At 46.4% G+C, this 26,470-nt stretch overlaps 1 protein-coding gene across 1 annotated transcript; it reads right to left on the bottom strand.

The window, feature by feature from the left end:
• Positions 1-2,751: 2,751 nt before the first annotated feature.
• Positions 2,752-6,595, bottom strand: LOC100193715 (Putative receptor-like protein kinase family protein). The gene is made up of 3 exons (NM_001358871.1): positions 6,337-6,595; positions 5,915-6,134; positions 2,752-5,453 (listed from the first exon to the last, which is right to left on the bottom strand). The coding sequence occupies exon 3, from the start codon at positions 5,442-5,444 to the stop codon at positions 2,916-2,918; it is 2,529 nt and encodes an 842-aa protein (NP_001345800.1). The 5' UTR covers positions 5,445-5,453; positions 5,915-6,134; positions 6,337-6,595; the 3' UTR covers positions 2,752-2,915.
• Between the last annotated feature and the right edge of the window lie 19,875 nt (positions 6,596-26,470).

Genomic DNA, 26,470 nt, shown 5'->3' with positions numbered 1-26,470 from the left:
AAACAGCGGGCAAGAGCGAAGGGCGGCGCCAGACTCGACCGGGAAGTCGTCCAACGCGGAGACGACGATGGGAGTGAAGACTCACCGCTTTTACCCATGGAGGCCGTCGGCATGAGGAAGCCATCGCACAACGGAGTTCTGGAGACACGGAGCTCCAATGTGGAAGACACCGGATGTTGCAGAAGCAAAGAAATTTGGGGGGAAAATGGGAAGCATACGAATCGAACGACGAACCCTAAACCCTAAATAAATCGCAGCTTGAGAAATCCGATGGGGGGAGGGGGGAGAGCCGCTGCCGCTGCCGTGTTTACTCCAACCCAACACGACGAACCCTAGCAATGGGAATCGGATTATGGTGGAGGGGGTGGGGTGGACGGAGGGGGCGGGGGAGGAAGCGTGGTTACCTTTGGAGCGCCGGTGGAGGGAAACCGAAGTCTGAAAGTGGTTGTTGCCGGAGCACGCAGGTGAGCGGGGGCGAGTAGGGGAAGTTCGCCGGAGCACGCAGGTGAGCGGGGGCGAGCAGGGGAAGCTGGAGTTCTGGGGGAGGAGGAGACAGCGCGAGAGCGAGATGCTGTGAAGGAAAAGAAAACACAGAGAGGATGATAGAAGAATCTACACACACGGCGCACAGGGAGTGAATCCAACGGCTAAAATAATTCGGGTGACGTGGACGTCCCTGGGAGCAGTTTTCCCTGCTGCTTTCATAATAAGGAAAATAAACCTATCCGCTAGCTCATAACCTCGCCGGAGAGGATGATGATACCTGCATAGAGCGACAGTGGCGGCTCGAGCGGACGGATAGAGTAGAGAGTTGTGATGTTGAGGCATGGTTACACAAGAGTGGCCCCACTCATCAGTGTAATGTAAAGAAGCCTTCGGTTTCTAGTTTCATGCCTTTTTAATTGCCTGTCTGTATGTATGTTGCAATAGGAGAACAAAAGATAAGACCATGATCATTTATGTTTGTATACTACATTTTGTTTTACAGCCGATCATCACAATAGAACAAACACCGACGTTTCTGCAGCCAGCGGCGGCGCTGTCGCTCTGTGGCTGGGATTGCTGCCTGTTGATGGCGTCACTCAAAGTAGATTTTTTTAGCTCTCGGCACGCAATGAGGAGACGTGGGAGACTTGTTGAGCTCCACCTCCACCCCCAAGAAGACCACGTCGTTTCGGTGCTTGGGCTTATCCACAGGCCCACGGAATACCACCGTGACCCAGCCCAGCCCAACCGACTAATGATAGTTGAAATTGAGAAAGCCCTTCAACGCAATCGCCTGTCTTCAAGGCAATCGCCCGAAATTGACGGAGACTCTCGATTTCTTTTTCATTTTTTTAAACATTTTATTTATCACCCGTCCCAAAATAATGGCAAAAGGATAAAAAATTCGAAATTGGCTCTCAATTCTCACCACTTGTTGATTTGGGCAAAAACATGCACATGCTAGCAAAGAAAGATGGATCACACGTACATACATAAGGATACTTCATAAATTTTCTGGCTACGCGCGCTGCAAAGCCAGCAAAACACTAGCACTGGTCTACAGCACCGATTTACCTCGCTTGTCCAGCAGCATCCCAAATTCCAAAGTTCATCCATTATTGTTGAGCATTCCAATGTCAATTTTTGTGATAGGGAAACCAAAAAAAAAGATGCACCAACAGTTACCTGTAACCATTATATTCGAGAAGATGATGAGTTGGGGGGAATGGACATGCACATGCTACAACCGAAAGCTGCCAGAACACGCTGCTGTCCTGTCCTCCGGCCCGAGCCGCTCGCTGCACATGCTGCCGCCGTCGCCGTCGCCGAGTCCGACGTCCAGGTGCGCCTTGCTGTCGCTGCACACGCTTACCCCTATAATCGAGCAAGGTACCCATAGTGTCAGCCTTTGATGGTGGTTTGCTCATCAGAAAGGGCACAGCGAAGAGTTTGCTGGAATGTTTAGGGTCAATCTTGCATCTGCCATAAACAACTTCTACGGTTTGAAAAAAAAAATCGAAAAAATCGTTGGCCTATTCGGTAAAGATATCTCTCTTCTGGTTCCTCACAATCTCCCCAACATTCATTGAATGAGAATAAACCAACAAAGGCTCATATGTTTTTTTTCAAGAATCGTGCATGCATGCATCGAACTATTTTGGTCCAAAAATCGTCCACGATATATTCATCAGAACTATCACAGGCCATAACCACGCTTTTTTACAATCAGGTGTCATCTAGGATAGATCCGATAACATACCAGCAAAGTCCATCAATAATAATGACAAAATTGTCAATGGCTCGTGCCGCGATGGTGCGCCAACCGTCGGCAGCACACTCTTTCCCTGCACCGGCGACAGCGCAATGGGACGGATGACCTCCCCAGATAACCCGACGAAGCGTCCAGATCCAGCTAGGAGGCATCACCAGCATGCAGCCGCCTCATCATCAGTCATACACACGAGATAATATAATAACCATAAAGCCAAAATTGTAAATTTCTCATCGCTGCACATGTGATGTCGGTCTAGACAAATGAATGAGACGAGAAAGGGAAGGGCGGATCTTATAATGCTAATGGCTGTTTGCATAGTAGTTGTTCCCTGTGGATACAACAGTAGCAACTACGATTGTGAGTGTGTGCTCCTCCTGTTTCGAGGATAGTGAGAGGCTTCTACGGTTAGGGGAATATTATTCAACGCCCAGTAACAAATTCAAACTCGAAATGTGCTATCTACGAAATTTGTAGCCGCACAGGCTCACAATGGCTAAAACTGTAACTCGAAACCATAGTTCACTTCAGTAGTACATTTGTAGACGAAAAGAAGAAAAAAAATCACACATGATCTCTCTCACGTAAACTTCAGCAAGAGATGACTTTGAAGGCTTCCTCCCCACCACCCACACCCTACAGGCTGCGTCACGCACATTTACCTCCCCTCGGCCTTGATCAGCTGAGAGAAGACGCGGCTCATGGACACATCGGAGAGGTCGTGGTCAGGCTCGTTTGACGCTCCGGCTTCTGCCATCGTCACGCTGATGCTCTCGAGGGCCCCGACGTTCTGGACCTGTGACGGGAGTTCCACGATACGGTTCATGCTGTTCACATCCGAGACCGTCGAATCGGCGTCCTGAAGCTGCAGAACGTACTCCAGGTTCCAGAGGACGTCTCCCATCGACGGCCGCTCCACGCCGTAGTCTGCCAGGCACTTCTCCACGGTCTCGCCAAACTTCCTCAGAGAGTCCGGCCTGATTGTGCCCGAGATCCTCTGATCGATGATCTGGTGCAGCTCTCCTCTCTTCTGCCACTTCATCCCCCACTCGGCCAGGTTCACCATCTCCCTCGGCAGCGTGGGGTCGATCACTGGCCTTGCACAAAGAACCTCAAGCAAAACAACACCGAAAGAGTAGACATCCGACTTCTCGGTCAGCTGCTGCCTCCGGAAATATTCAGGATCGAGGTACCCGAAGCTGCCCTTCACTGCAGTGCTGACATGAGTTTGGTCGAGCTCAGGCCCAGTCTTGGATAGCCCAAAGTCAGCGACCTTGGCGAGGAGGTTCTCGTCGAGCAAGATGTTTGCGGACTTGACATCACGATGGATGATGGCCTTCGCAGATCCAGTGTGAAGGTAGTGCAACCCCCTTGCTGCTCCGATGCAAACCTCCAGCCTCTGCTTCCAATTGAGCGAGGGGTTATCGGAGCCATAGAGATGGCTCTTGAGAGTGCCTTTCTCCATGTACTCGTAGACCAGGATCATTTCGTTCCTTTCATCACAGTACCCAATCAGAGACACCAAATGGCGGTGGCGCAGACGTGAGAGGAGCTCAATCTCTGTACGGAACTCGTTGAGACCTTGCTGAGACTTTGGGTTTCCACGCTTCACTGCAACCTTGCTCTCATCCCTCATCACCCCCTTGTAGACCTTTCCAAAGCCTCCAACTCCAATGACCCAGTTCTCGTCGAAATTGTTTGTTGCTTCTTGGAGCACACTGAAGGCAAAACGGTATCCATAGCTTCCATTCAGCCCTGATGTGAGAGTAGTACCATAAGACGTTCTGCTTCCTGTGCTGAGAGAGGTGAGCCCATTGATAGAGAAAGGCATCCAGGTCTTTGAATGCTGCTTTTCCAGGGTCTTTTTCCTCCGGCAAAGAAGTACAAGAACAACAACAATTATAAACAGTCCAACACCTCCGAGGGCTGCGCCAAGAATCACACCCCATTTTTTGTTTCCACTGCCAGACCCGACAGTGAAAGCAGAACCTCCGGTACTTATCTTCATAACCTCAAGCCCATTCAGAATCCCGTCGGGCAATACATTGTTCAAGACCGATGGGCCAATGCTGATGCTAAGTTTGCTGGATGCATCATTAGATGAAAGAACCACATCTATATATATAGGTGTAGCTAACTGACTATCAGACATTGCTGACAGATCAAGATTATTCTGTGCATAAAAGCCTCCAACATATGCATTGAAGTAGAGCTGGTTAAGTGCCTTGCTGACAATATCACAGAAGTGAAACCTTACCAAATAGCTGAAGCCAGCATCCACATCAAACTGCCATGTCATGTTGAAAAGAGCATTGGATGTATTTGTCGCTGCCAACTCTGTAGCTGTGCCATAGACAATATCAGGGGCTGACAGCTGAGTAGCTCCACCTCCACCCTTCTTATAGTTGACACGCTTGCCATAATTAACCTGTTTGGTCACAGATGGGTTCAACAAGTACTTTAGATCAGTCACCCAGGTCCTCGAGAGGGTATCATTGTCAGGAGTGACCTTCGGACCACCCATGTTAACCCGATATACTGTCTCCAGTGGCTGTGTAGACAAACCACTGTACTGCTGGACAGGGTTGACCATTTGTGCATCATCGGTGATGAGATCATCTGGGACAGAGACCACCTCAATTGCGTTGACAAATGCAATTCCATTTGACGGCTTGAAGGAAATCACGAGCGTGTCGCGGGTGATATTCAGTGAGTATTCCTTGAACAAGGGTGCGGTCTTGTCTGGTTGCTGGAAGTCACTAAGCAGGAGAACATCTTGGGTGGACACAGTAAATTTGGCAAGTGAAAGATCATAGCTCTGGTAGGTGAAGGGGAAGAAGTAAAACCGGACGAAATGCCGGCCCTGCTTCTGGATAGGGAAAGTGTAGGATGATGGCCCGGTGAAGATCCGGGCAGTCTGGTACAGCGCCGAGTTATCAAAAGAGGCCACCCCGTTTGCTGAGGTGCCCGCAAGTATATCCTGGGAGGTGGACACCTTCACCGGAGATGCGCCATCCGCTGTGAAGGTCCTCTGGCCAACCATTGTGCTCTTGGAGGACCCACAGTCAACAAGGTAGCTGTCCGCAGGCGTGAACTGCGCTTTGCAGATGTAGAAGGATGACAAGATGCAAAGCACGATGAAGGTTGTTGCGGCTTGCCGCTTCTTCCTCCCCAAAGTAGCCATCATGATGTTGACCTGAGTAAAAAGTATGTTCACAATTTTCAGATCGCATGCATGCAAAACTGAAATCCCATCTCGAGAAAAAGGGAAGCAAAACAATCGGTAATAGGCAAGAACAAGAATATGCTGCTCATCACTTGTGGGCATTGAACTCGAACTGAATCCCCCAAAACTTCTGGAAAACGAACCGCATCGGCAGCTTGGCTAGATCGATCTTGCCTAGCGCATATGGCAGAAAACGAAGAAGCTAGAAGAGGTACGGTGGAGATTAAGAGCTAGCAGCGCAGCACTCTCCGCGCTTCCGCGGCACGGTCGGACCCAGCAAAAGACATTTTTTTTCCAAAAAAAATGAAGTTTGTAGGCAAAATACATCTATACTGGACTTGTAACCGCATGAGATCAGATCCGAACACAAAGAGTTTGGGTTCGGGAGCTCGGTTTCGCAAGACAGGAACGGAAGAGAAGGGGTGGGCTACCTGGGCGGGTGCTCGTCGCCGGCGAAGGTCCCGAAGATGGAGACCTGAGCACCTGGCGTAGGGCGGGGTCGGCCGCGCGGTCGTCGGCACCAGAGACAGAGAGAGAGAATGCCGGGGTGCGCGGAGGAGATCTCGGCTCGGAGGCAGGCGGCGCTGGGTAAGGGCACACTCAACAAGGTCACCTCAGCTCTCCGTAGGAGTCCCGAGTCCGCATCAGCATCTGAAGGAGAAACAAGCAGAGAGATTAAGAGCTAGCAGCGCGTCACCCTCCGCACTCCGCACTCCGCAGCAAACAAATCGAAAGGGAGACAGATTTGGATTTGATTGCTCACGGACCACGGCCACGGCAAAGTAAATGCCCCCAAGAACAAACGGAGCTCCTAGATCGAATCAACCGGCAGAAGGAAGCTAGGTTCACTCACCACCAAGGCACCAGCAGGAGAAGAAACGGATCCGAGGCCGGGCGGATCTCTCCGGCTGTGTCAGCTGTTCAGCACCAGGACGGCGGCCGAGAGCAGGAGCACGCTCCGTGGGGCAAGAATGCGGAGGCGGGAGTAGCAGGCACTGCCTTGATGCGTCTTGTCGACGGCGATGAAGTCGCCGATGATGCGGCGTCAGAAAAGGTGGCGCGGTTCGTGGGGAGAGGAGAGAGAAGGTGGGGAGAGGAGAGAGAACTCAGAGAATGAGAGAAGTGTGGACAGAGAAAGGGCGAGCGAGCGAGCGAGCAGAGTTTTGTACTACTAGGATCGCCTTGCTTTGTTTTACCGTTATAATAGTCCACCCCGCGTAATTAGGCTTTACACAAAATCAGGATTTTTTATTATAGTATATTTTTTAAATTTCCTAAGGTGGAGCTCCTCGGCTACATATACAAAACAGATTCAGATTTTTGTTTCCCTTATTACCTCTAAATTTTTCCCCTATATCACTTTTCCCTCCTATTTTTTTTATCTCCCGCAACAGTTCCCCCTAAATACTACCCTTATATCCCACTACCACTATAAAATATTATTTTCTATACCAACTATCAATTTTTTATCTACTAACAATTACTTGTGGACCCACAGCACAGTGTTTGGGGATGAACAGTGACACGCTATATCTGGGGGAGAGAGAAGAGGATCGGCGCGTAGGGGCGCCGTAGGAGACACCGCTGCGGCCATAAAGTGCCCCTACGCGCCACATGCAAGAGGAGGGGGCTACCAAGGGGGCAGCGTTGCGCATAGCCTTAGGACAAGCTAGGTAAGCTACAGCAGCGAATCCAAACACTCTTTAAAGCTTGTTTGGAATGGAAGTAAGAGAATTGAGGGGCTAGAATTTTCTAATATTTAAATTTAAATAGTAGAGAATTTTGACCCTCTTAATCCCTTCAATATCCTTGCTTACAAACAAGCCCTTAGTATTTAAATAGATATATTTCTCCCAAATAAGTATGATATATTTGGACAAATGGTTAAAATCCCTTTTTAGGTGCGGAGTAACTAAAAATTTAGATTGCCAATGTAATTTCCGACAAGAATTTTCTTATGTTTTTTCACAGGCTTAATAAAAAACACTACCTAATAAGTATTACATCCGTTCAATAATATTTATCGTTGGCTAGTTTATTTTTTTAACTAAAACGCAATAAATAAAAAAGAATAGAGAGAGTATATACCATTGTGTAGCAGGATAATTCCTGAAACTAACAAAATAAAAATGGCAGAGTCAAAACTGTTTTTTTTTTTGCCAGAAGCTGAAGTTATCAAGAGGTGGATTCTCTTCACTGTCTCTAAGAAACCCTAATACTGCCAAAGAGTCCTAAAACAATGAATTATCACAGCGACAAAGCTACCATTTCGCGCAAATCTTAGGTAATGAATCATGCAGTATAGAAGATAGACATTCCAACTCCCAAGAAGTAGTTAAAGTCTTCGGTTTCTTCCAGGGAAAAAAAAGAAAACTTCTTTTTTTTAAGAGCAGCCACAGTAGTATATATGCAAAATGCATTTCGTAGTACTCGAGATGTTCTATACAGGCTAGTTGAACTATTGTGGAACTAGTCTATCGCACTTAAATTTTGCACCTCTCAAAAAATCCGGTTGATGTAGCTACGTACGCAGTACGCTGACCTGTATCCACACATACCCATCCCATCCATCCAACCAGTAGTGTGTGTGCTGTACACGTCTCGCTGTGTTAATTTTTTTTTTGGATGTCGTCTGGTCAAAATCGTCTGTAGCGTTTTCTCTCAGAGTTTGGGCTGCAGTGTTCTTTAATGTTATTATATATATGTGATTGGGTGGGCACGAAAGTATATATTGACGTTCTGGAAAGGCATCCTTTGACAATAACCACGTTATTCAAACGTGCTTTATTTTTTGTCAGCGTTGAAACTGAAATCCTCAAATTGATAGACAACTTGGATTAAAAACGAAAGAAAAAACCATTCAACGTGCATTTGTTTTTTTCCTGCCTTTTTTTTTTAAAAAAAATCTGGCTGGTTGTTGTCTTAAGTATTCCGTCGGTACGGCCGTTTCCGTTGGTTGGAACAACAACCGAACATGGGCTTCCACTGGCACCACCGCAGTTTGATCCCTGTCTCGTTATAGCTGAGGTGTGTCCATTTTTTATTTCTCTCTTTTGCTAATCAGTGGTATACGTACACGTACTCGTCTCGTGGAGCCATTTGCGGCGTGATGAGAGCTCGACTACACGGTTTCCGAAGCACACCATGGCTGTGGCCAGCTAACTAAATTAGCTAGCCGTGTGTCAAGGATCTCAGGAGTAGTTGAGTTCATGTTTCTAACACATGTGCGTTGCGGATTTTGGTGACGTGGCTCCCATGTTCTCTTGGATGTGAATGGTAACGACAGCTCAAGCAACTTGCAAAGTCGGTACGTATATATATCTATCTATCCTGTCACGTGAGATCATTATAGTAATCCTCAAGACTATAGAGAGAGAGAAGAAAAAACAGGTCATGCCTTGTAACAAGGAAGGTCAATACCTCTCTATTAACAGCGCGTGCGCGTTTCTTTTATTAACAAAAAAAAGTTATATGAAAACACCGTTTTCCCGTGAGGTGCTCTTCGCTGCCGATGCAAAAAAAAAAAAAATCTGCTAGCTAGTTTATCGCTACTAATGAAAAATGAAACAAAAAGAAAACTTTTTTTTTGTGGAGAGATTTTTTTTGTTTTGTTTGGCCTAGTTGGTACTGTTCGCCTGTTCGGTGGATGACAGTTGGGCACATGGCTGCCACAGTGGTCCTCTCTCTCTCTCTCTTCATTATTGACGTTTGATTTTTTTGGGAGGGCGAAGACAGGGCACGCATGTTGGCCTTGACCAACAAATCCTTAAACTCGACTTGCTTTGATTTGATGCCATCTTTGTACAGTGCAAATCACCAGCCACCCAGGGTATATAAGACACAAGGGTTACCAATGGCTTCTTTATACAAGGGTTTCCTTTTCATGCAGGCTAGGCAGGCTAAAGTCCGTCCATATCAGCTAGCATGCATGACCTGTCATTTTTCCTTGGTTGGATAATTACTACGGGCCTTGCTTAGGCTGATGTGATTGATACTTTTAGATAGATAGATAGATAGATAGATAGATAGATAGATAGATAGATAGATAGATAGATAGATAGATAGATAGATAGATGCTGCAGCTGCAGCTAGATCTTTCTCTCCCTCGCTCCTGTGTGTGATTCTGGATTAGTATATGGAACAAAGGGAGGCGCCGCGCAACAGGACGATGACAAAGGTTGGTCGCGGCACGCCAGTCGCCAGAGCACACCACCCAGCAAGCAGCTTGGCAGGACGAGAGCTGGAGGCGCGGCTCCGCTGGACGCCAACAAGAACCAGCTGGATGGGAATATAGGCAGCGGTGGTGCAGGGAGCACGCAACAGGACCGCGCGTATCTACGGCCACATGAAAACAAAGTGCAGACGCGTAGAGTTCATTTGATTAGCTAGTGCTCTTTGCCTGTTTAGTTTTTTAAGAACTACGGCACATAGTAGGACAACTTCATCTCGGTGTACCAACAGTCCAGTTAAGGAAACGTCTTTGGTGCTTTTGTACCAACATATTTAGAGATACACGTTCTCGATCCTCAATGTATTTTCGTCATCCCGTTGAAAAATCTTCTTCGACTGGGTGATAATCTCAGAATCTCATTTTGCCGTGATTTCGGAAACCGGTGGGACAATAGATTTGTGTTCGGCACGGAAAGTTAGCGTGGACTCACTCCGAATGGTGAATTTCAGGGACTCAGACGATGAACTTGAGACACGGGTGGGGGACAGATATCCCCGTGTCCACTAGAAGGCAAGAAGGCATCGCGAGAGACTTGAGCCTGTTACCTCGCAAGGTCATCCCTTCGTGGGCCGGGACAGAACTACTGATGGAGTGGGCCGACACGAGAAAAAAGCAGACTCAGACCCAAGCAACCCGTCAGACTTGAGCGCTATCTGTAGCGCACACCCGACTTTCCCGCGTGCAGCGCCCTGGAATATCGGGCAGATTTGTGATAAGTCGGCAAGATTGTAGGAAGATCAGTTCAGTCCGTTCACTATTATTTAGGGTATGCATGATCGTCAGTTCGTCACGTATGCATGTAGTGTCCACGGCCGATCGAGTATATAAGGACTAGTGGGTACCCTATAATTTTCATCGACCATCTACCTATTTCATTAGCTTTTCTCCATCCTGGAGACTTCCCTTGTAACCTACCACATAAAGATCCACACTATGAAGTAGGGTATTACGCCTCTCCAAGCGGCCCGAACCTGTAGAAAATTACTTATCGCCTCTCGTGCATCCCGCACGAACCATTGAGTTACAGTCAACAACACCGTCCTACCCAAAAGCACAGCGAGGGGAACCCTGGGTGTGCGGTCGGACTCTAAACACCGACAACAGGGGATTATACTGATTTAAGGTTGCGCACTAGTCAAATGTAGTGCTAATCGTAGTATTGCTCTAGAGCATGTTTTAACTGGTGTGCTCGTGTCTCTAGAAGGAAGAAGGCTCGCCCTTTTATAGTTCAAGGGTAAGACCTTACAGGGATGACTTGCTCTCTACTTGGTATGAGGTTGGTCCGTTGCTCCGACTTGTCGTCGTGCACCTAGAGTCACGCTGTTCTTAGGGCCATGCGTAGCCGTACCCCTGGTATGGCGCACCGTCCCGCTCTTTCGTCATATGAGCCCCTGTAGCGAGTTCGTCGTTGATATCCTGTGGGTCAGCCCCATGGCACGGTAGCACATAGCGTAGCTTCGCCTGCCGCCGTGCGTAGGCATAAACCCAGTATGGTGTATCTGTTACATCTTTCCAGATATCCTGGTCACTGTAGACATTTCGATGATGAGATCCCTTCGACTAGGATCAACTTGTCCTATCCGCCGGTGGTGGTTTATGAAAGGGAAATAGGGTTAACCTTTTTCGACAATTAATTTTGGTGGTTGAATGCCCAACACAAATATATGAACTAACTAGTTTGCTCTAGAATATATGTTCTACAGGTGCATAAAAGTTCAACACAAACTAATAAATATACAAGTTAGGGATCCAAATACAAAGGAGCAAAGAAACCAAGTGTGTTGTGGTCAGGCGCACCGGACTGTTCGGTGCACGAGGTCCGTACAGGGCTGAACCAGCCACTCTCGGGTTTCTCCGGGCGCGCTTCGCTATAATTCACCGGACTGTCCGGTGTGCCACCAGACTGACCGGTGCACCAGCGGAGCAATGGCTATCCAGTGCAAAGGTCGACTGCAACGACGCCCTGATAGCGCTACAGTGTGTAACAGTGCGCGACAGAAGTCAGAGCAGAAGTCATAGGCGCACCAGACAGTGAACAGGAACTGTCCGGTGTCGTAAGAGGACAAAGCCTCCAACGATCAACTGCTCCCGAACCCTAACGGTTGGGTGATGTGGCGGCGCACCGGACAGTGTCCGGTGGCGCACCGGACTGTCCGGTGTGAAAGGGAAATAGGCTCACACCTTTTCCTAAATGATTTTGGTGGATGAATTGCCCAACACAAATTATTGGACTAACTAGTTTGCTCTAGATTATAAGTTCTAAAGGTGTCAAAGGTTCAACACAAACCAATAAAAAGTCCAAGAAAGGGTTCAAATAAAAAGAGCAAAAGACAACCAAAGGCAACCCTGGTCTAGCGCACCGGACTGTCCGGTGTGCCATCGGACAGTGTCCGGTGCACCAGGAAGATCAACTCTGAACTAGCCACCTTCGGGAATTTGGGAAGCCACTCCGCTATAATTCACCAGACTATCCGGTGTAGCACCGGACTGTCCGGTGTGCCATGCAGAGCAACGGCTAACAGCGCCAATGATCATCTACAAAAGGTGAATAGTGAGCTACAGTGCGCAGACAGTTCGCACAGAAGTCAGAGCAGTGCCAGAAGGCATACCGGACAGTGAACAGGGACTGTCTGGTGCACCACCGGACTGTCCGGTGGCCCAGTTGTCAGAAGCTCCAACGGTCGAACCCCAACGGTTGGGTGACGTGGCTGGCGCACCGGACAGTGTCCGGTGGCGCACCGGACTGTTCGGTGCGCCCTTCGACAGCAGCCTTCCCCAACGGCCACTTTGGTGGTCCTTGTAGTGGACTAAGTGTCCCGTTTGATTGAAGAGAAAAGCTCACTCGGTCTAGGTGACCGTTTGAAAGAGGGAAAGGGTTGAAAGAGACCCGGTCTTTGTGACCACCTCAACGAGGAGTAGGTTTGCAAGAACCGAACCTCGGTAAAACAAATCACCATGTCATTCGCTCTTACTCGCGTGTGATTTGTTCTCGCCCTCTCTTTCGGACTCGATTATATTTCTAACGCTAACCCCGACTTATAGTTGTGCTTAAACTTTATAAATTTCAGATTTGCCTATTCACCCCCCCTCTAGGCGACTTTCAATTGGTATCAAAGCCTGGTACTTCATTAGAGCCTAACCGCTCGAAGTGATGTCGGGAGCTCACGCCAAGAAGAAGATGGTGACCGGCGAGAAGCCCGCCACAAGCCACGGGAAAGCTCCATCGGGAGAGTCCGGCAACAAAAGGGAGGAATCACCTCCCCGCGTCAAGTCGCACCGGAGTGGCGACAAGAAGAAGAAAATGAAGAAGGTGGTCTACTATGAGACCGACTCTTCGTCGCCTTCCACCTCCGGCTCCAACGCGCCGTCTGTCACTTCTAAGCGCCATGAGCGTAAGAAGTTTAGTAAGATCCCCTTACGCTATCCTCGCATTTCCAAACACTCTCCTTTACTTTCCATCCCACTAGGCAAACCATCGGTTTTTAACGGTGAAGATTATTGTATGTGGAGTGATAAAATGAGGCACCATCTAACCTCACTCCATGCTAGCATTTGGGACATTGTTGAGTTTGGTGCGCAGGAACCATCCGTGGGGGATGAAGGCTATGATTCAGACGAGGTAGCCCAAATCCGGCACTTCAACTCCCAAGCCACTATTATACTCTTCGCCTCTCTAAGTCGAAAGGAGTATAATAAGGTGCAAGGGTCGAAGAGTGCCAAAGAGATTTGGGACGTGCTCAAGACCGCGCACGAAGGAGATGAGGTGACCAAGATCACCAAGCGGGAAACGATCGAGGGGGAGCTCGGTCGATTTATGCTCAACCAAGAAGAGGAGCCACAAGCCATGTACAACCGGCTCAAGACCTTGGTCAACCAAGTGCGCAACCTCGGGAGCACCAAATGGGATGACCATGAGATGGTCAAGGTTATTCTTAGATCACTCGTTTTTCTTAACCCTACTCAAGTTCAATTAATTCATGGTGATCCTAGATATAAACTAATGTCTCCCGAGGAAGTGATAGGAAAGTTTGTGAGCTTTGAGTTAACTATCAAAGGCTCCAAACAAATCATCGAGCGAGGCGCCACCCAGTGGCGGAGGACGCCTAAAAATTAAGGTATGGCGGTTGGCGGAATATATCATAGGCGACGCTCAATTAGAACAAATCCAGAAATCATCATTTTCCAAGAAACCATGTTAAATTCTGGCATTTGTTCAAACAGCTCCGTTGCATCCACCATTAGTTGACTATGGTAGTACCCAGTAAAAATTGTGTTTCTTGATGAGGAATTTCTGATTAGCTTTTTATCGAACAACTTGCGTGCCAGGGTGATGTCTGCCTGTTCTCGACACAATAGGTAACCTTGGCATTCGACGCCACGATGTTCTACTAGTCATTTCATCAAACACCCTCTGAGCATCACGCACGCGCCCAACGCACGCATAGCCCGCTAGCGGGATGGTTATCGTGCGTAGGTTTCATCGGTGAACGCGTCAGCGAGTGGCCTCCTGACATCGGCCATGGTCGCGCAAGCAGCCGAGATCCCGAACACGGGCGGCGGTAGCCGATGGCGGTGGCGCTGTGGCAGAGGCATGGAATGAAGGTTGTCGACCAGTTGCGGACTACATGCACTTGACATACGACGATTAGTGGCAAACGACCATGGCAGGCTGCAGGTGCGGTTGCGCAGAGCAAAGTGAGCAAGTGACGGCAGAGGCCGCGAAGGAGCCATCTAGATGACTAGACAGCGGAGGCAACAGAGCAGAGCGTCCAGACGACTAGACAGCGGAGGCAACAGAGCAGAGCGGACTAGAGGTTCTTCGCCAACCCAAGGTATGGCTGGAGCCATACCTGGCCACACTAGGTCCTCCGCCGCTGGTGCCACCTCCACACCCGAGGTGCAACGCGTCGCCTTCAAAGCGACGGAAGAGAAGAAGAAAGTCTACATCGAGTAGGCTTCCCATCGACGCCTCCAAGCTCGACAATGAGGAGATGGATTTAATCATCAAAAGCTTTCGCCAAATCCTCAAGCAAAGGAAGTGAAAGGGAAATGTGCCCTTGGGCCATTTCTAGTATATTTTGGTGACTAAGTGTCCAACACATATTAAGTGGGTTATTATATGCCAAATGATGAATGAAGTGCAAATCAACAAGAAGGTATGTTTCTAAGACTTAGTACATTGATTTGGGTACTAATGTATTGTATCTAAGTGATAGAAACAGAAGAAAAAGGATTGGAAAAGAGTTGGCTGTGTACAGCCAACTGCTGCTCGGTCTGGGTGCACTGGACAGTGTTCGGTGTGCCAGACTGGCTTCCGGCGAACTGGCCGCTCTCGGGAAAACTTCGGCGGTGTACGACTATAATTCACCGGACTGTCCGGTGAGCCAACGGCCGCCAACGCAACGGTCGGCCGCCAAGTCCGCGGGCGACGCGTGGCCCGCTCCAACGGTCGGCTAGGGCACCGGACTGTCCGGTGTGCACCAGACAATGTCCGATGCGCCAACCAGCCTGAAGTCGCAACGGTCGGCTGCGCCAGGAATGGAAGGAAATCGCGCACCGGACATGAATAGTGACTATCCGGTGGCACACCGGACTGTCCAGTGCGCCACCCGATAGAAGGCAAGATTTGCCTTCCAAGAATGCCTCCAACGGCTCCTAGCTGCCTTGGGGCTATAAAAGGGACCCCTAGGCGCATGGAGGAGTCACTGAAGCATACTTTGAGCATTCTAAGTCTTCCACACTCCGTCTTCACGCACTTGATCGACCGTGTTAGTGATTTGAGCTCCGTTCTTGTAGTGAACTAGTTGTGCTTCATTTTGAGCTCAAGTCTTGGCTTGTGTGCATGTGTATTGCTGCGGATTCGTGTGTGTTGCTTCCCATCCTTACTCTTGTGCTTTCACCGTGATCTTTTATTGTAAGGGCGAGAGACTCCAACTTGTGGAGATTCCTCGCGAACGGGAAAAGTTATAAGCAAAGAAAAGCCGTGGTATTCAAGTTGATCATTGGATCACTTGAAAGGGGTTGAGTGCAACCCTCGTCCATTGGGACACCACAACATGGAGGTAGGCGAGTGTTATACTTGCCGAACCACGGGATAAACTCGCGTGTCTTTTGTGATTGTTTTTCTGTGTTACTTGTATTCGCAAGAGCTCGCTACTTAGCCATACTAACACTTAACCAAGTTTTGTGGCTATTAGTTGTTGAATTTTACAGGATCACCTATTCACCCCCCCTCTAGGTTCTCTCAATTGGTATCAGAGCCGTTCTCTTCACGAAAGGGACTAATCGCCCGAAGAGATGGATCTTAAGGGAAAGGAGATGGTGGTCAATGATAAGGAGAAGGAGTCCATCTTCAATGAGCCGAGGGACGACAAGTCCACTGACTCTAGCTCAAGTCATAAGAAGAAGGACGGGAAGAAGAAGAGGCGCATCAAGAAGATCGTCTACTACGACAGCGACGAGTCTTCTTCTTCCCCAAGAGACGACGGCTACGACGAGAAAAAGAAACCGGTTAACTCAAATTTTTCATTTGATTATTCTCGTATTCCTTATAATTCCAATGCCCATTTGCTTTCTATTCCTCTTGGTAAACCTCCACACTTTTATGGAGAGGACTACGCTTTTTGGAGTCACAAAATGCGTAGTCACCTTTTCTCTCTCCATCCTAGTATTTGGGAGGTAGTTGAGAATGGAATGCAATTTGATAGTACGGATAACCCTGTATTCATTAACGAACAAATTCATAAGAATGCACAAGCTACCACTGTTTTGTTAGCATCATTGTGCAGTGATGAATACAACAAGGTGAGCGGCTTGGACAACGCCAAGCAAATATGGGACACCCTCAAGATTTCACATGAGGGGAACGACGCCGCCATGATCACCAAAAGGTTTGCCATGATCAGGGGAGAGGAGCCAACGCAAACGTACAATAGGCTCAAGACCCTGGTCAACAAGATTAGGAGTTATGGGAGCACAAGATGGACGGATCACGACGTCGTTCAACTTATGCTAAGATCATTCACGGTAATTGATCCCCATCTTGTTAACCTAATTCGCGAGAATCCCATGTACACCAAGATGACGCCCGAAGAGATTCTTCGAAGTTTGTGAGCAGGCGCATGATGGTGAAGGAGGCTCGATATGTGGACGACGCTCTGAACGGTCCACTCCTCGTCCACAAGCCTCAAACTATTGCCCTCAAGGCAACCAGCAGCAGGGAGATGCTACCAAGCAAGATGGCACAAATTGAGGCGGTCGGACTAAACAAAGATGAGATGGCTCTCATAATCAAGCGCTTCAAGACGGCATTGAAAGGACGCAAGGAGTACCCCAACAAGAGTAAAGCAAGGGGAAAGCGCTCCTGCTTCAAATGTGGTAAGACAAGTCATTTTATAGCAAATTGTCCCGATAATACTAATGACCAGGAACAAGAAAAGAGCGGGAAGAGGGAGAAGAAGAAGGCCTATAAGAAGGCGAAGGGCGAGGCGCACCTTGACAAAGAATGAGATTCGGACTGCTCTACTTCTGACTCCGACGACGAAGGACTTGCTGCCTCAGCCTTCAACAAATCGACACTCTTCCCCAACGAGTGCCATACTTGCCTCATGGAAAAGGAGAAAAAGGTAAGAGCTCGAGATACACCCAAGTATACTACTTCAAGTGATGATGACTCTAGTGATGATGAAGTAGATTACACAAGCCTATTCAAAGGTTTAGATAGAACTAAAGTAGATAAAATCAATGAATTGATTGATGCTTTAAATGAAAAGAATAGACTTTTAGAAAAGCAAGAGGATATTTTATATGAAGAACATGATAAGTTTGTAAGTGTGCAAAATTCTCTTGCTTTAGAGGTTAAAAGGAATGAAATGCTTTCTTCGGAATTATCTGCTTGTCATGAAACTGTGTCTAGCTTAAAGAGTATTAATGATGATTTAAATGCTAAGCTAGAAGTAGTTAATGAATCTAGTTCTTGTGTAGAACATGGTGTCATTTGTAATAGGTGTAAGGATTTTGATGTTGATGCATGTGTTGAGCACTTTACTTCTATTACAAAGTTAAATGGTGAAGTGGCAAGTCTTAATGTCCAACTTAAGACTTGCAAAAATGACTTTGATAAGTTAAAATTTGCTAGGGATGTCTACACTATTGGTAGACATCCCTCAATTAAGGATGGACTTGGCTTTCGAAAGGAAGGCAAGAACTTAACAAGTCAAAGGGCTCCCATTCCCAACAAGGAGAAAGGGAAGGCCCATATGGCTAGTAGTAGTCAAAAGAATCATGCTTTCATGTACAATGATAGAAAATTTTCTAGAAATTCTCATTATGATAGGAGTTATAATGCTTTTGACTCACATGCCATGATTGCTTCCACTTCTAATTTTAATGGTAGGCCTAGGAGAAATTTTGTGTCTCATGCTCCTAGGAAAGCGTATAATAAACCTACCACTGTCTTTCATGCTTGCAACACTAAGTATGTACTTTCATGTAAAAATGAAAAAGTGGTTGCTAGAAAGTTGGGGTCCAAATGCAAGGGAGACAAGACTTGCATTTGGGTCCCAAAGGATGTTGTAACTAACCTTGTAGGACCCAACAAGAGTTGGGTACCTAAGACCCAAGCCTAATTTGCCTTGCAAGTTTATGCATCCGGGGGCTCAAGCTGGATTATCGACAACGGATGCACAAACCACATGACGGGGGAGAAGAAGATGTTCACCTCCTACGTCAAGAGCAAAGATTCCCAAGATTCGATCATCTTTGGAGATGGGAACCAAGGCAAGGTTAAAGGTCTAGGAAAGATAGCTATTTCATCCGAGCATTCCATATCTAATGTGTTCTTAGTTGAATCGCTCGGATACAACTTATTGTCTATTAGTTAACTATGTAATATGGGTTATAATTGTCTGTTTACCAATATAGAGGTGTCTATCTTTAGAAGGAGTGATGGTTCATTAGCTTTTAAGGGTGTACTAGACGACAAACTCTATTTAGTTGATTTTTTGAAGGAGGAGGCCGGTCTAGATGCATGCTTAATTGCTAAGACTAGCATGGGCTGGTTGTGGCATCGCCATCTAGCACATGTTGGGATGAAGAACCTTCATAAACTTCTAAAGGGAGAACATGTGTTAGGTCTAACCAATGTATTTTTCTAAAAAGATAGACCTTGTGCAGCTTGTCAAGCAGGTAAACAAGTGGGAAGCACTCATCACAACAAGAATGTGATGACAACATCAAGACCACTGGAGCTACTACATATGGACCTCTTCGGACCCGTCGCCTACCTAAGCATCAGGGGAAGTAAGTATGGTCTTGTTATTGTTGATGATTTTTCCCGCTTCACTTGGGTATTCTTTTTGCAGGATAAATCAGAAACCCAAGGGACCCTAAAGCGCTTTCTAAGGAGAGCTCAAAATGAATTTGAGCTCAAGGTGAATAAGATAAGAAGCGACAACGGGTCCGAGTTCAAGAATCTGCAAGTGGAGGAGTTCCTTGAGGAGGAAGGCATCAAGCACGAGTTCTCCGCTCCCTACACACCACAACAAAATGGTGTGGTAGAGAGGAAGGACAGGACACTTATTGACATAGCGAGGACAATGCTTGGAGAGTTCAAGACGCCTGAGCGGTTTGGTCGGAAGCTGTGAACACAACTTGCCATGCCATAAACCGGCTCTACCTTCATCGCCTCCTCAAGAAGACCTCGTATGAACTTCTTACCGGTAACAAACCCAACGTATCACACTTTCGTGTATTTGGGAGCAAATGTTACATTTTGGTGAAGAAAGGTAGAAACTCCAAATTTGCTCCCAAAGCTGTAGAAGGGTTTTTACTAGGTTATGACTCAAATACAAAGGCGTATAGAGTCTTCAACAAATCATCGGGTTTGGTTGAAGTCTCTAGTGATGTTGTATTTGATGAAACTAATGGCTCTCCAAGAGAGCAAGTTGATCTTGATGATGTAGATGAAGATGATGTTCCAACGAACGCAATTCACACCATGGTGAATGGAGATGCGCGACCACAGGAACAACAAGAGCAAGATCAACCTTCTTCCTCAATGATGGTGCACCCCCAACTCAAGATGATGAACAGGTTCATCAAGAAGAGGCGTGTGATCAAGGGGGAGCACAAGAAGTACAAATGATAGAGGAAAAAGCACCACGGGCCCCTCCAACTCAAGTCCGAGCGACGATTCAAAGGAATCATCCCGTCGATCAGATTCTGGGTGACATAAGCAAGGGAGTAACTACTCGCTCACGATTAGCTAATTTTTGTGAGCATTACTTGTTTGTCTCTTCTATTGAGCCTTTCAGGGTAGAAGAGGCCTTACAAGATCCGGACTGGGTGTTGGCCATGCAGGAAGAGCTCAACAACTTCAAGTGAAATGAAGTTTGGAGTCTGGTGCCACGTCCAAAGCAAAACATTGTGGGAACCAAGTGGGTGTTCCGCAACAAGCAAGACGAGCACGGGGTGGTGACAAGAAACAAGGCTCGACTTGTGGCAAAAGGTTATGCCCAAGTCGCATGTTTGGATTTTGAGGAGACTTTTGCTCCTATGGCTAGGCTAGAATCTATTCGCATTTTGTTAGCCTATGCCGCTCACCACTCTTTCAGGTTGTTTCAAATGGATGTGAAGAGCGCTTTCCTCAACGGGCCAATCAAGGAGGAGGTGTACGTAGAACAACCCCCTGGCTTTGAGGATGACAGGTATCCTGACCACGTTTTAAGCTCTCTAAGGCGCTCTATGGACTTAAGCAAGCCCCAAGAGCATGGTATGAATGCCTTAGAGATTTCCTAATTACTAATGCTTTCAAGGTTGGGAAAGCCGATCCAACTCTTTTCACTAAGACTTGTGATGGTGACCTATTTGTGTGCCAAATTTATGTCGATGACATAATATTTGGTTCTACTAACCAAAAGTCTTGTGAGGAGTTTAGCAGGGTGATGACACAGAAATTTGAGATGTCGATGATGGGCGAGTTGAACTACTTCCTTGGGTTCCAAGTGAAGCAACTCAAGGACGACACCATCTCCCAAATGAAGTACACGCAAGACTTGCTCAAGCGGTTCGGGATGAAGGACGCCAAGCCCACGAAGACACCAATGGGCACCGATGGACATGTTGACCTCAACAAAAGAGGTAAGTCCGTTGATCAAAAGGCATACCGGTCTATGATAGGATCCTTGCTTTATTTATGTGCTAGTAGACCGGATATTATGCTAAGCGTATGAATGTGTGCTAGATTTCAATCCGATCCAAGGGAGTGTCACCTTGTGGCTGTTAAGCGGGTTCTTAGATATTTAGTTGCTACGCCTTGTGTTGGGGGTATGCTTCGTCGCCGAAGATCCTGTAAGAAGAAACACCTTCGACAAATCCTCTCAAAAGCAGTGCCGAAGCTATCATCCATAAAGCTTCGGCATAGTGGCATGTCTCAAGACGAAGGATTGCACCGATTTAAAGAGGAAATGACCGATTGATACATGAGAGTCTGTGTCATAATAATAATCTTTTGTAAAGGGCATGAATGTAATATCTCACAGGATGTGCCCTGTGCCTATAAATAGATGAACAGTACCCCCGTACTATTCACGCTTGCTTGTATTCACTCGCACGTCACACTCGGATTCTCACCTTCTGTCAAGCCGAAGGTATAAATGTAATTCAATATTATGTATGTTTATTCATGATTATATAATAAAAAATGTCTGAATGATATCATATGATTATTCATGTTTTTATATGTCATATGATCCTACTTTCCATTATATATTGAAATGATGAAGGTACGTCCTTCATGACCTTCGTCTGAAGATTATTATATCCTAAGGGAAATAATACTTCGAAGGACGAAGGTCTCTAATCATTAACTTTTGTGTTGCCTTGTTCTTAATTGATAGTATTTGAGAACAAGTCCCCAACATTGGCGCCCACCTCCAGTGAACTCACTTCCACTTTTTGAGCTGATGGCTTCGTTCAACAATCAAGCTGAAGCTGCTTCGGCTACGAAGCTGGTGCTCTCGATAACAGGCGGTTCATGTCAGAGCCGGCCAACAACAAGCAGAAGAAGGAGGCCCAGAGAAGGGTACTGTTGGGGGCCTTCGGCTTCCGAAGGTCCTCAAAAACATGATTTGACAATGTTTTCCAAGAGAAATATGTAAACAGGTACCTTCGAAGTTAGATTGCGAAGTATACAAAAGCACGGTTAAAGACGAAGCTTGACCGGGACGAAAGGCGATCACGACGAAGGAAAAGACGATCACGAAGCTATGTGCAGAAAAGCTTCGGCATAACGGCAGAAAAGGGGAACCGACTTAAAGATGAAAAGCCAAATTAGACCTTGAAGAATTACTATAGAGTTATTGTTAAATGTAATGGGTATTAATGTAATTTTGCATGGGCTGCGACCCGTGCCTATAAATATGTGAACAGTATTCCCGTACTGTTCTCGCTGACTGGACACTTTGCTTTTGCATCAAACCTGTATTCACATCCCTTCAAGCCGAAGGTATATTTGTAATTTATCATTATTTACATGAGTAATATAAGTAGAAAATAAATTAATAATAATGTTTACAGAGATTATGTTATTTCTTATATTCTGTGTTTAAATACTCTTTATCTTTTGTTATGTTCATGAAGGTTTGTCCTTCATGACCTTCGTCCGAAGTCCATTATATCCGAAGGGAAATAATGATTCAAAGGACGAAGGATTTTGATATTTAACATCTTGTGTTGCCTTGTTCTTGATTCATAGCATTTGAGAACAAGCCCCCAACATTGGCGCCCACCTCCAGTGAACTCACTTCCATTTCTTGAGCTTTTGAACATCTTCGGCAAACATCACCTTCGTCATGCCGCCGAAGAAGGCTTCAGCGACAGGGGCTGCCACTCTACAGCCGCTGGACCCCAATCAGGACGTCCTTTCTCTTAGGGAGGCCTAAAGTCAGAAGAGGAAGGCTACCAGTCCAACGCCTCCGGAGGATGACTTGGATCAGGAAATCCAAAACCTGGAGATGCTCCAACAACAGGTGCAACGAAAGAAGGAGAAGATGGCTCGTCTAGCTGACCTTCAGAGGCAGATAGATGAAGCTTCGGAAGAGGTTCGTCATCTTGTTCAGGATGACCAGAACCGAAGGCCTCCGCGCAGAGAGCTCCATCAGGAGGGTTTCTACAATGAGGATGATTGGTATGAAGATTTCCATCATGGAAATTTTGCTTTTGATGATGCTTCTCCTCTATCAACAGAATTGCAGGCTACACCATGGCCCCAGTCTTACAAGCCACCTCAGCTCCCCATGTATGATGGTCATTCAGACCCGAAGCAATTTCTGATGAGTTATGAGGCAACCATATCTTCGTATGGTGGCAATACGGTAGTCATGGCAAAATCTTTTGTCATGGCCGTCAAGAGTGTTGCTTAGACTTGGTACTCCTCTCTTCGACCAGGGACAATTACCTCATGGCAAAAGCTGAAGGATATGTTGATAACCAGCTTTCAAGGATTTCAGACAAAGCCAGTCACTGCTTAGGCTCTATTCCAGTGTACCCAGGACCACGAAGAATATCTTCAGGCGTATGTCAGAAGGTTTCTGCGTCTGAGGGCACAGGCGCCAACAGTGCCCAATGAAATTGTCATTGAGGCCATGATTAAGGGACTTCGGCCGGGACCTTCAGCACAATACTTTGCCAGGAAGCCGCCACAGACTTTGGAGAAGCTGCTCCAGAAGATGGACGAGTATATTCGAGCTGACAATGACTTCCGTCAAAGAAGGGAGGAAGCATTCAGGTTGTCTGAAATGACCAGGGGCTTCGGAGGAAGATTTCACCCGAGGCACGTCAGGTCAATTCATAATTCTACTCAAAATGATGATAGAGGAGTCAGCAGCAAAAGCCACTATATTCTTCACAAACTTCGGGGCAGCAGCAAAGCTCTTTTCGGCCGCCAGTGCCAAGGGGCAGAGGCGCCAGGGGCTTCGGGGGAAGATTTGGAGATCAGCCAAGAAAGATTTACTGCCTATTCTGTGGTGAAGACAAGGGCCACACTACCAGGATGTGTCATGTTACCATCCAGAAGCAAAAGGAGATAGCAGAAGCTGCAGCACAACAAAGTCAGCCGAAGCAAGTCATGCATACTGCTTCGTATCATTCGCCTTACATTCCAGAATATGTAGGCAATCACCCTGCAGCTTCTGTTACTTCGGCAAGCCAACCCCAAGCATCTTGGCAGCAACCTCTGCCGCCACCACCAACACAAAGAGGCCAGCAGCCAGAAGGGAGTCAGTGCACTAACCCCCAGCGGGACTTCAGAGAGGAGTCCGAAGCTCGCACAGTCAATAGCATTGTGCCAGAGTTGAAGCACATTTACTGACAAATATCCTACCTCGAGAGCAGTTTTTCGCATTTTTACATTAAGTATTGCTTTCTTTTTAATAAGGAACAATTAAGGGTAGTTTTAACGTCTTTTATCGCCTTTCAATTTCTTGTAATAAGTTTCGCTCTTTACTGTAATGAAAATATATCTTCTCCATAGGCCTGAGATGCCGAAGCATGAGAATTTATGATTGACAAGGAGGATTTTTGAAGTTATCAAAAATTTGTTCTAAGGAACGCATTGCAATTTATTCAAAGCAGCAAAAAGCCGTTCCTAAGGGAGCGCAGTGTAAGTTTTCTGTGCCTACAGCGAAAAATAAACGCTGATTCCGCTGAAGTAAAAGGCGAAGAAGCTCCTAAGGGAGGCTTACAGCGAAAAATAAACGCTGATTCCGCTGAAGTAAAAGGCGAAGAAGCTCCTAAGGGAGGCTTACAGCGAAAAATAAACGCTGATTCCACTGAAGTAAAAGGCGAAGAAGCTCCTAAGGGAGGCTTACAACGAAAAGTCAGCGCTGATATAAAAAGATTGTGTGTTTTATTGCAGGGATGTGTATACTTTCGGCACAAATATCATTTTGCATAACATAACATCATCACATCATTTAGCATAACATAAGCATCATACAACATATTGCATGTGGAACAAGAAGGGGATACACCATTGGTCTTCGGAGGGTGATTTGAAAAAGAGAAAATCGTGTTAAGGCACAAGATAAATCAAGAAGACGTGTAGCTTCATTAGAGAGGCAACATAAAACAGCTTCGGAGAATATTTCACGAAGCTTGGATATTCCCCATCAGAGAAGTTTGCAAATTCTTGCGATATATAAAAGATTTTCTTCACGAAGCATGAAAAGAAGGGAAGGTGTTTTTTCGCCGAAGGCTCAAAAAATGGCATGTATGCAAAATTTCATGCATCGTAAAGAACTGAACTATAAATAGATTATATATTACACATGTTACGTTCCAAATGTTTCTACAATAGCATTTAATCCTCCCTAAGAACTATTTCTGCAGCTTCGTTTAGTAGCTGGTCGACAACCTTGTCCATGATGGCTTCGGCCATCTCTCTAATTTCATCGTCCCCCTTCGAGTGGGGGCCCGGAGATGCTTCAGCAGGTTCTGAGGGAGGAGAAGATACCGCTATATCACTATTACAAACCGTGAACAAAGTCTGGAATCAAAAATTACAATAGAATGAAAATCACTAATTTACCTATTTGCCCTTCGGGCTCAGTACTTTTCTCAGCAGCCTCTGCTACTTTTCTAGCATCATGGATGCCTTTTTCGCTCTTTTGAATAATTTCTTGGGCCATTTCTCGGCCGCCGTTGTCCCAGATATCGGTGAAAAATTTTCCGCCAATCATGCTTGCTTCGGCTGAGGGGTCTTTAATGTCTTCGGAGGACAAAGTAGCTTCGGATCGCGCTAAGGATTTTACATGCTCGCAACCTTTCCTCTCCAAAACAGTAGCGATTCCCCTAGCACCCGAAAAAGCACATATGTCTCCTCGGCTATTCAGGATTTCCTTGAAGGCCTCAGCTTCGTGACTGATCCATTCCATCGGACCTTCGGGATTGCCCCTTAAGAAATTCTCTTCGCTAGAGAATGCACCGACGTTGGCGAAGCTGGATTTTATCTTCTGAGCGCACACTATAGATTTATAATAGCATCTTCTCTGGGATGCACGAAGCTCTTTAACATTTGTTTCTAAATGATTGGCCCATTGATCACTGAGCTCTCGTTTTGTCTCTTCAAGTATACGTTCTTCTTTAGTTCTGGTTAGCTGTTTCTGAAGATCTTTAATTTCGCGTTTTTGGGCTTCAGCTTGAGCCTTAGATGTAGCTTCGTCTTCCTTTATCTTGTCCACCAATGTAAGCAGAATTTTATCTTTTTCCAGAGCTTCGTTTCTCAGCTTAATAACCTCTGATCGTAGATTATTGAAAGCAATTTCATAGCTCTCGTCTTCAGCATTCTTTTGCGCCCTCAGAGCGTTGCTCAATATTAAACCCTATATATATACAAGAATTAGTATAAGAGTAAAAGAATGATTTGAAAAATTATAAATTTCTAAATATATAGTTCTCATACCTTTAGACTATTATATGTAAGACTATCTGCAAGATCGTCCTTCGTCATAGCGCAGAGTCCAGCTTCAAGTTTCGGAAACCCCATACTCCTGGCCATCTCCCGGCAGACAGATAATTCTTTATTATCAGGGAGGCAGTATAGGAAGTCATCTTCGTCTGTCCCATTGAACACTAGTGCCCCCTTCGGATATTTTAATTCTCTGGCATAGTGATCAGCTTCATAAATCTCTTCTTCAGATAATTTCTTCCCCGAAGCATGTCGCACAATATAATCGCGTATGGAGGAAGATGCTTCGGG

Source organism: Zea mays, chromosome 9, assembly GCF_902167145.1.
Source record: "Zea mays cultivar B73 chromosome 9, Zm-B73-REFERENCE-NAM-5.0, whole genome shotgun sequence".
Classification (NCBI taxonomy): Eukaryota; Viridiplantae; Streptophyta; class Magnoliopsida; order Poales; family Poaceae; genus Zea; species Zea mays.
The sequence above is the reverse complement of the archived record's forward strand: the minus strand, read 5'-3'. Positions and strand labels throughout refer to the sequence as shown.

Excerpts from the sequence above, each read along its gene's own strand:
- LOC100193715 (NM_001358871.1), bottom strand. The coding sequence starts at position 5,444 with ATGATGGCTACTTTGGGGAGGAAGAAGCGGCAAGCCGCAACAACCTTC.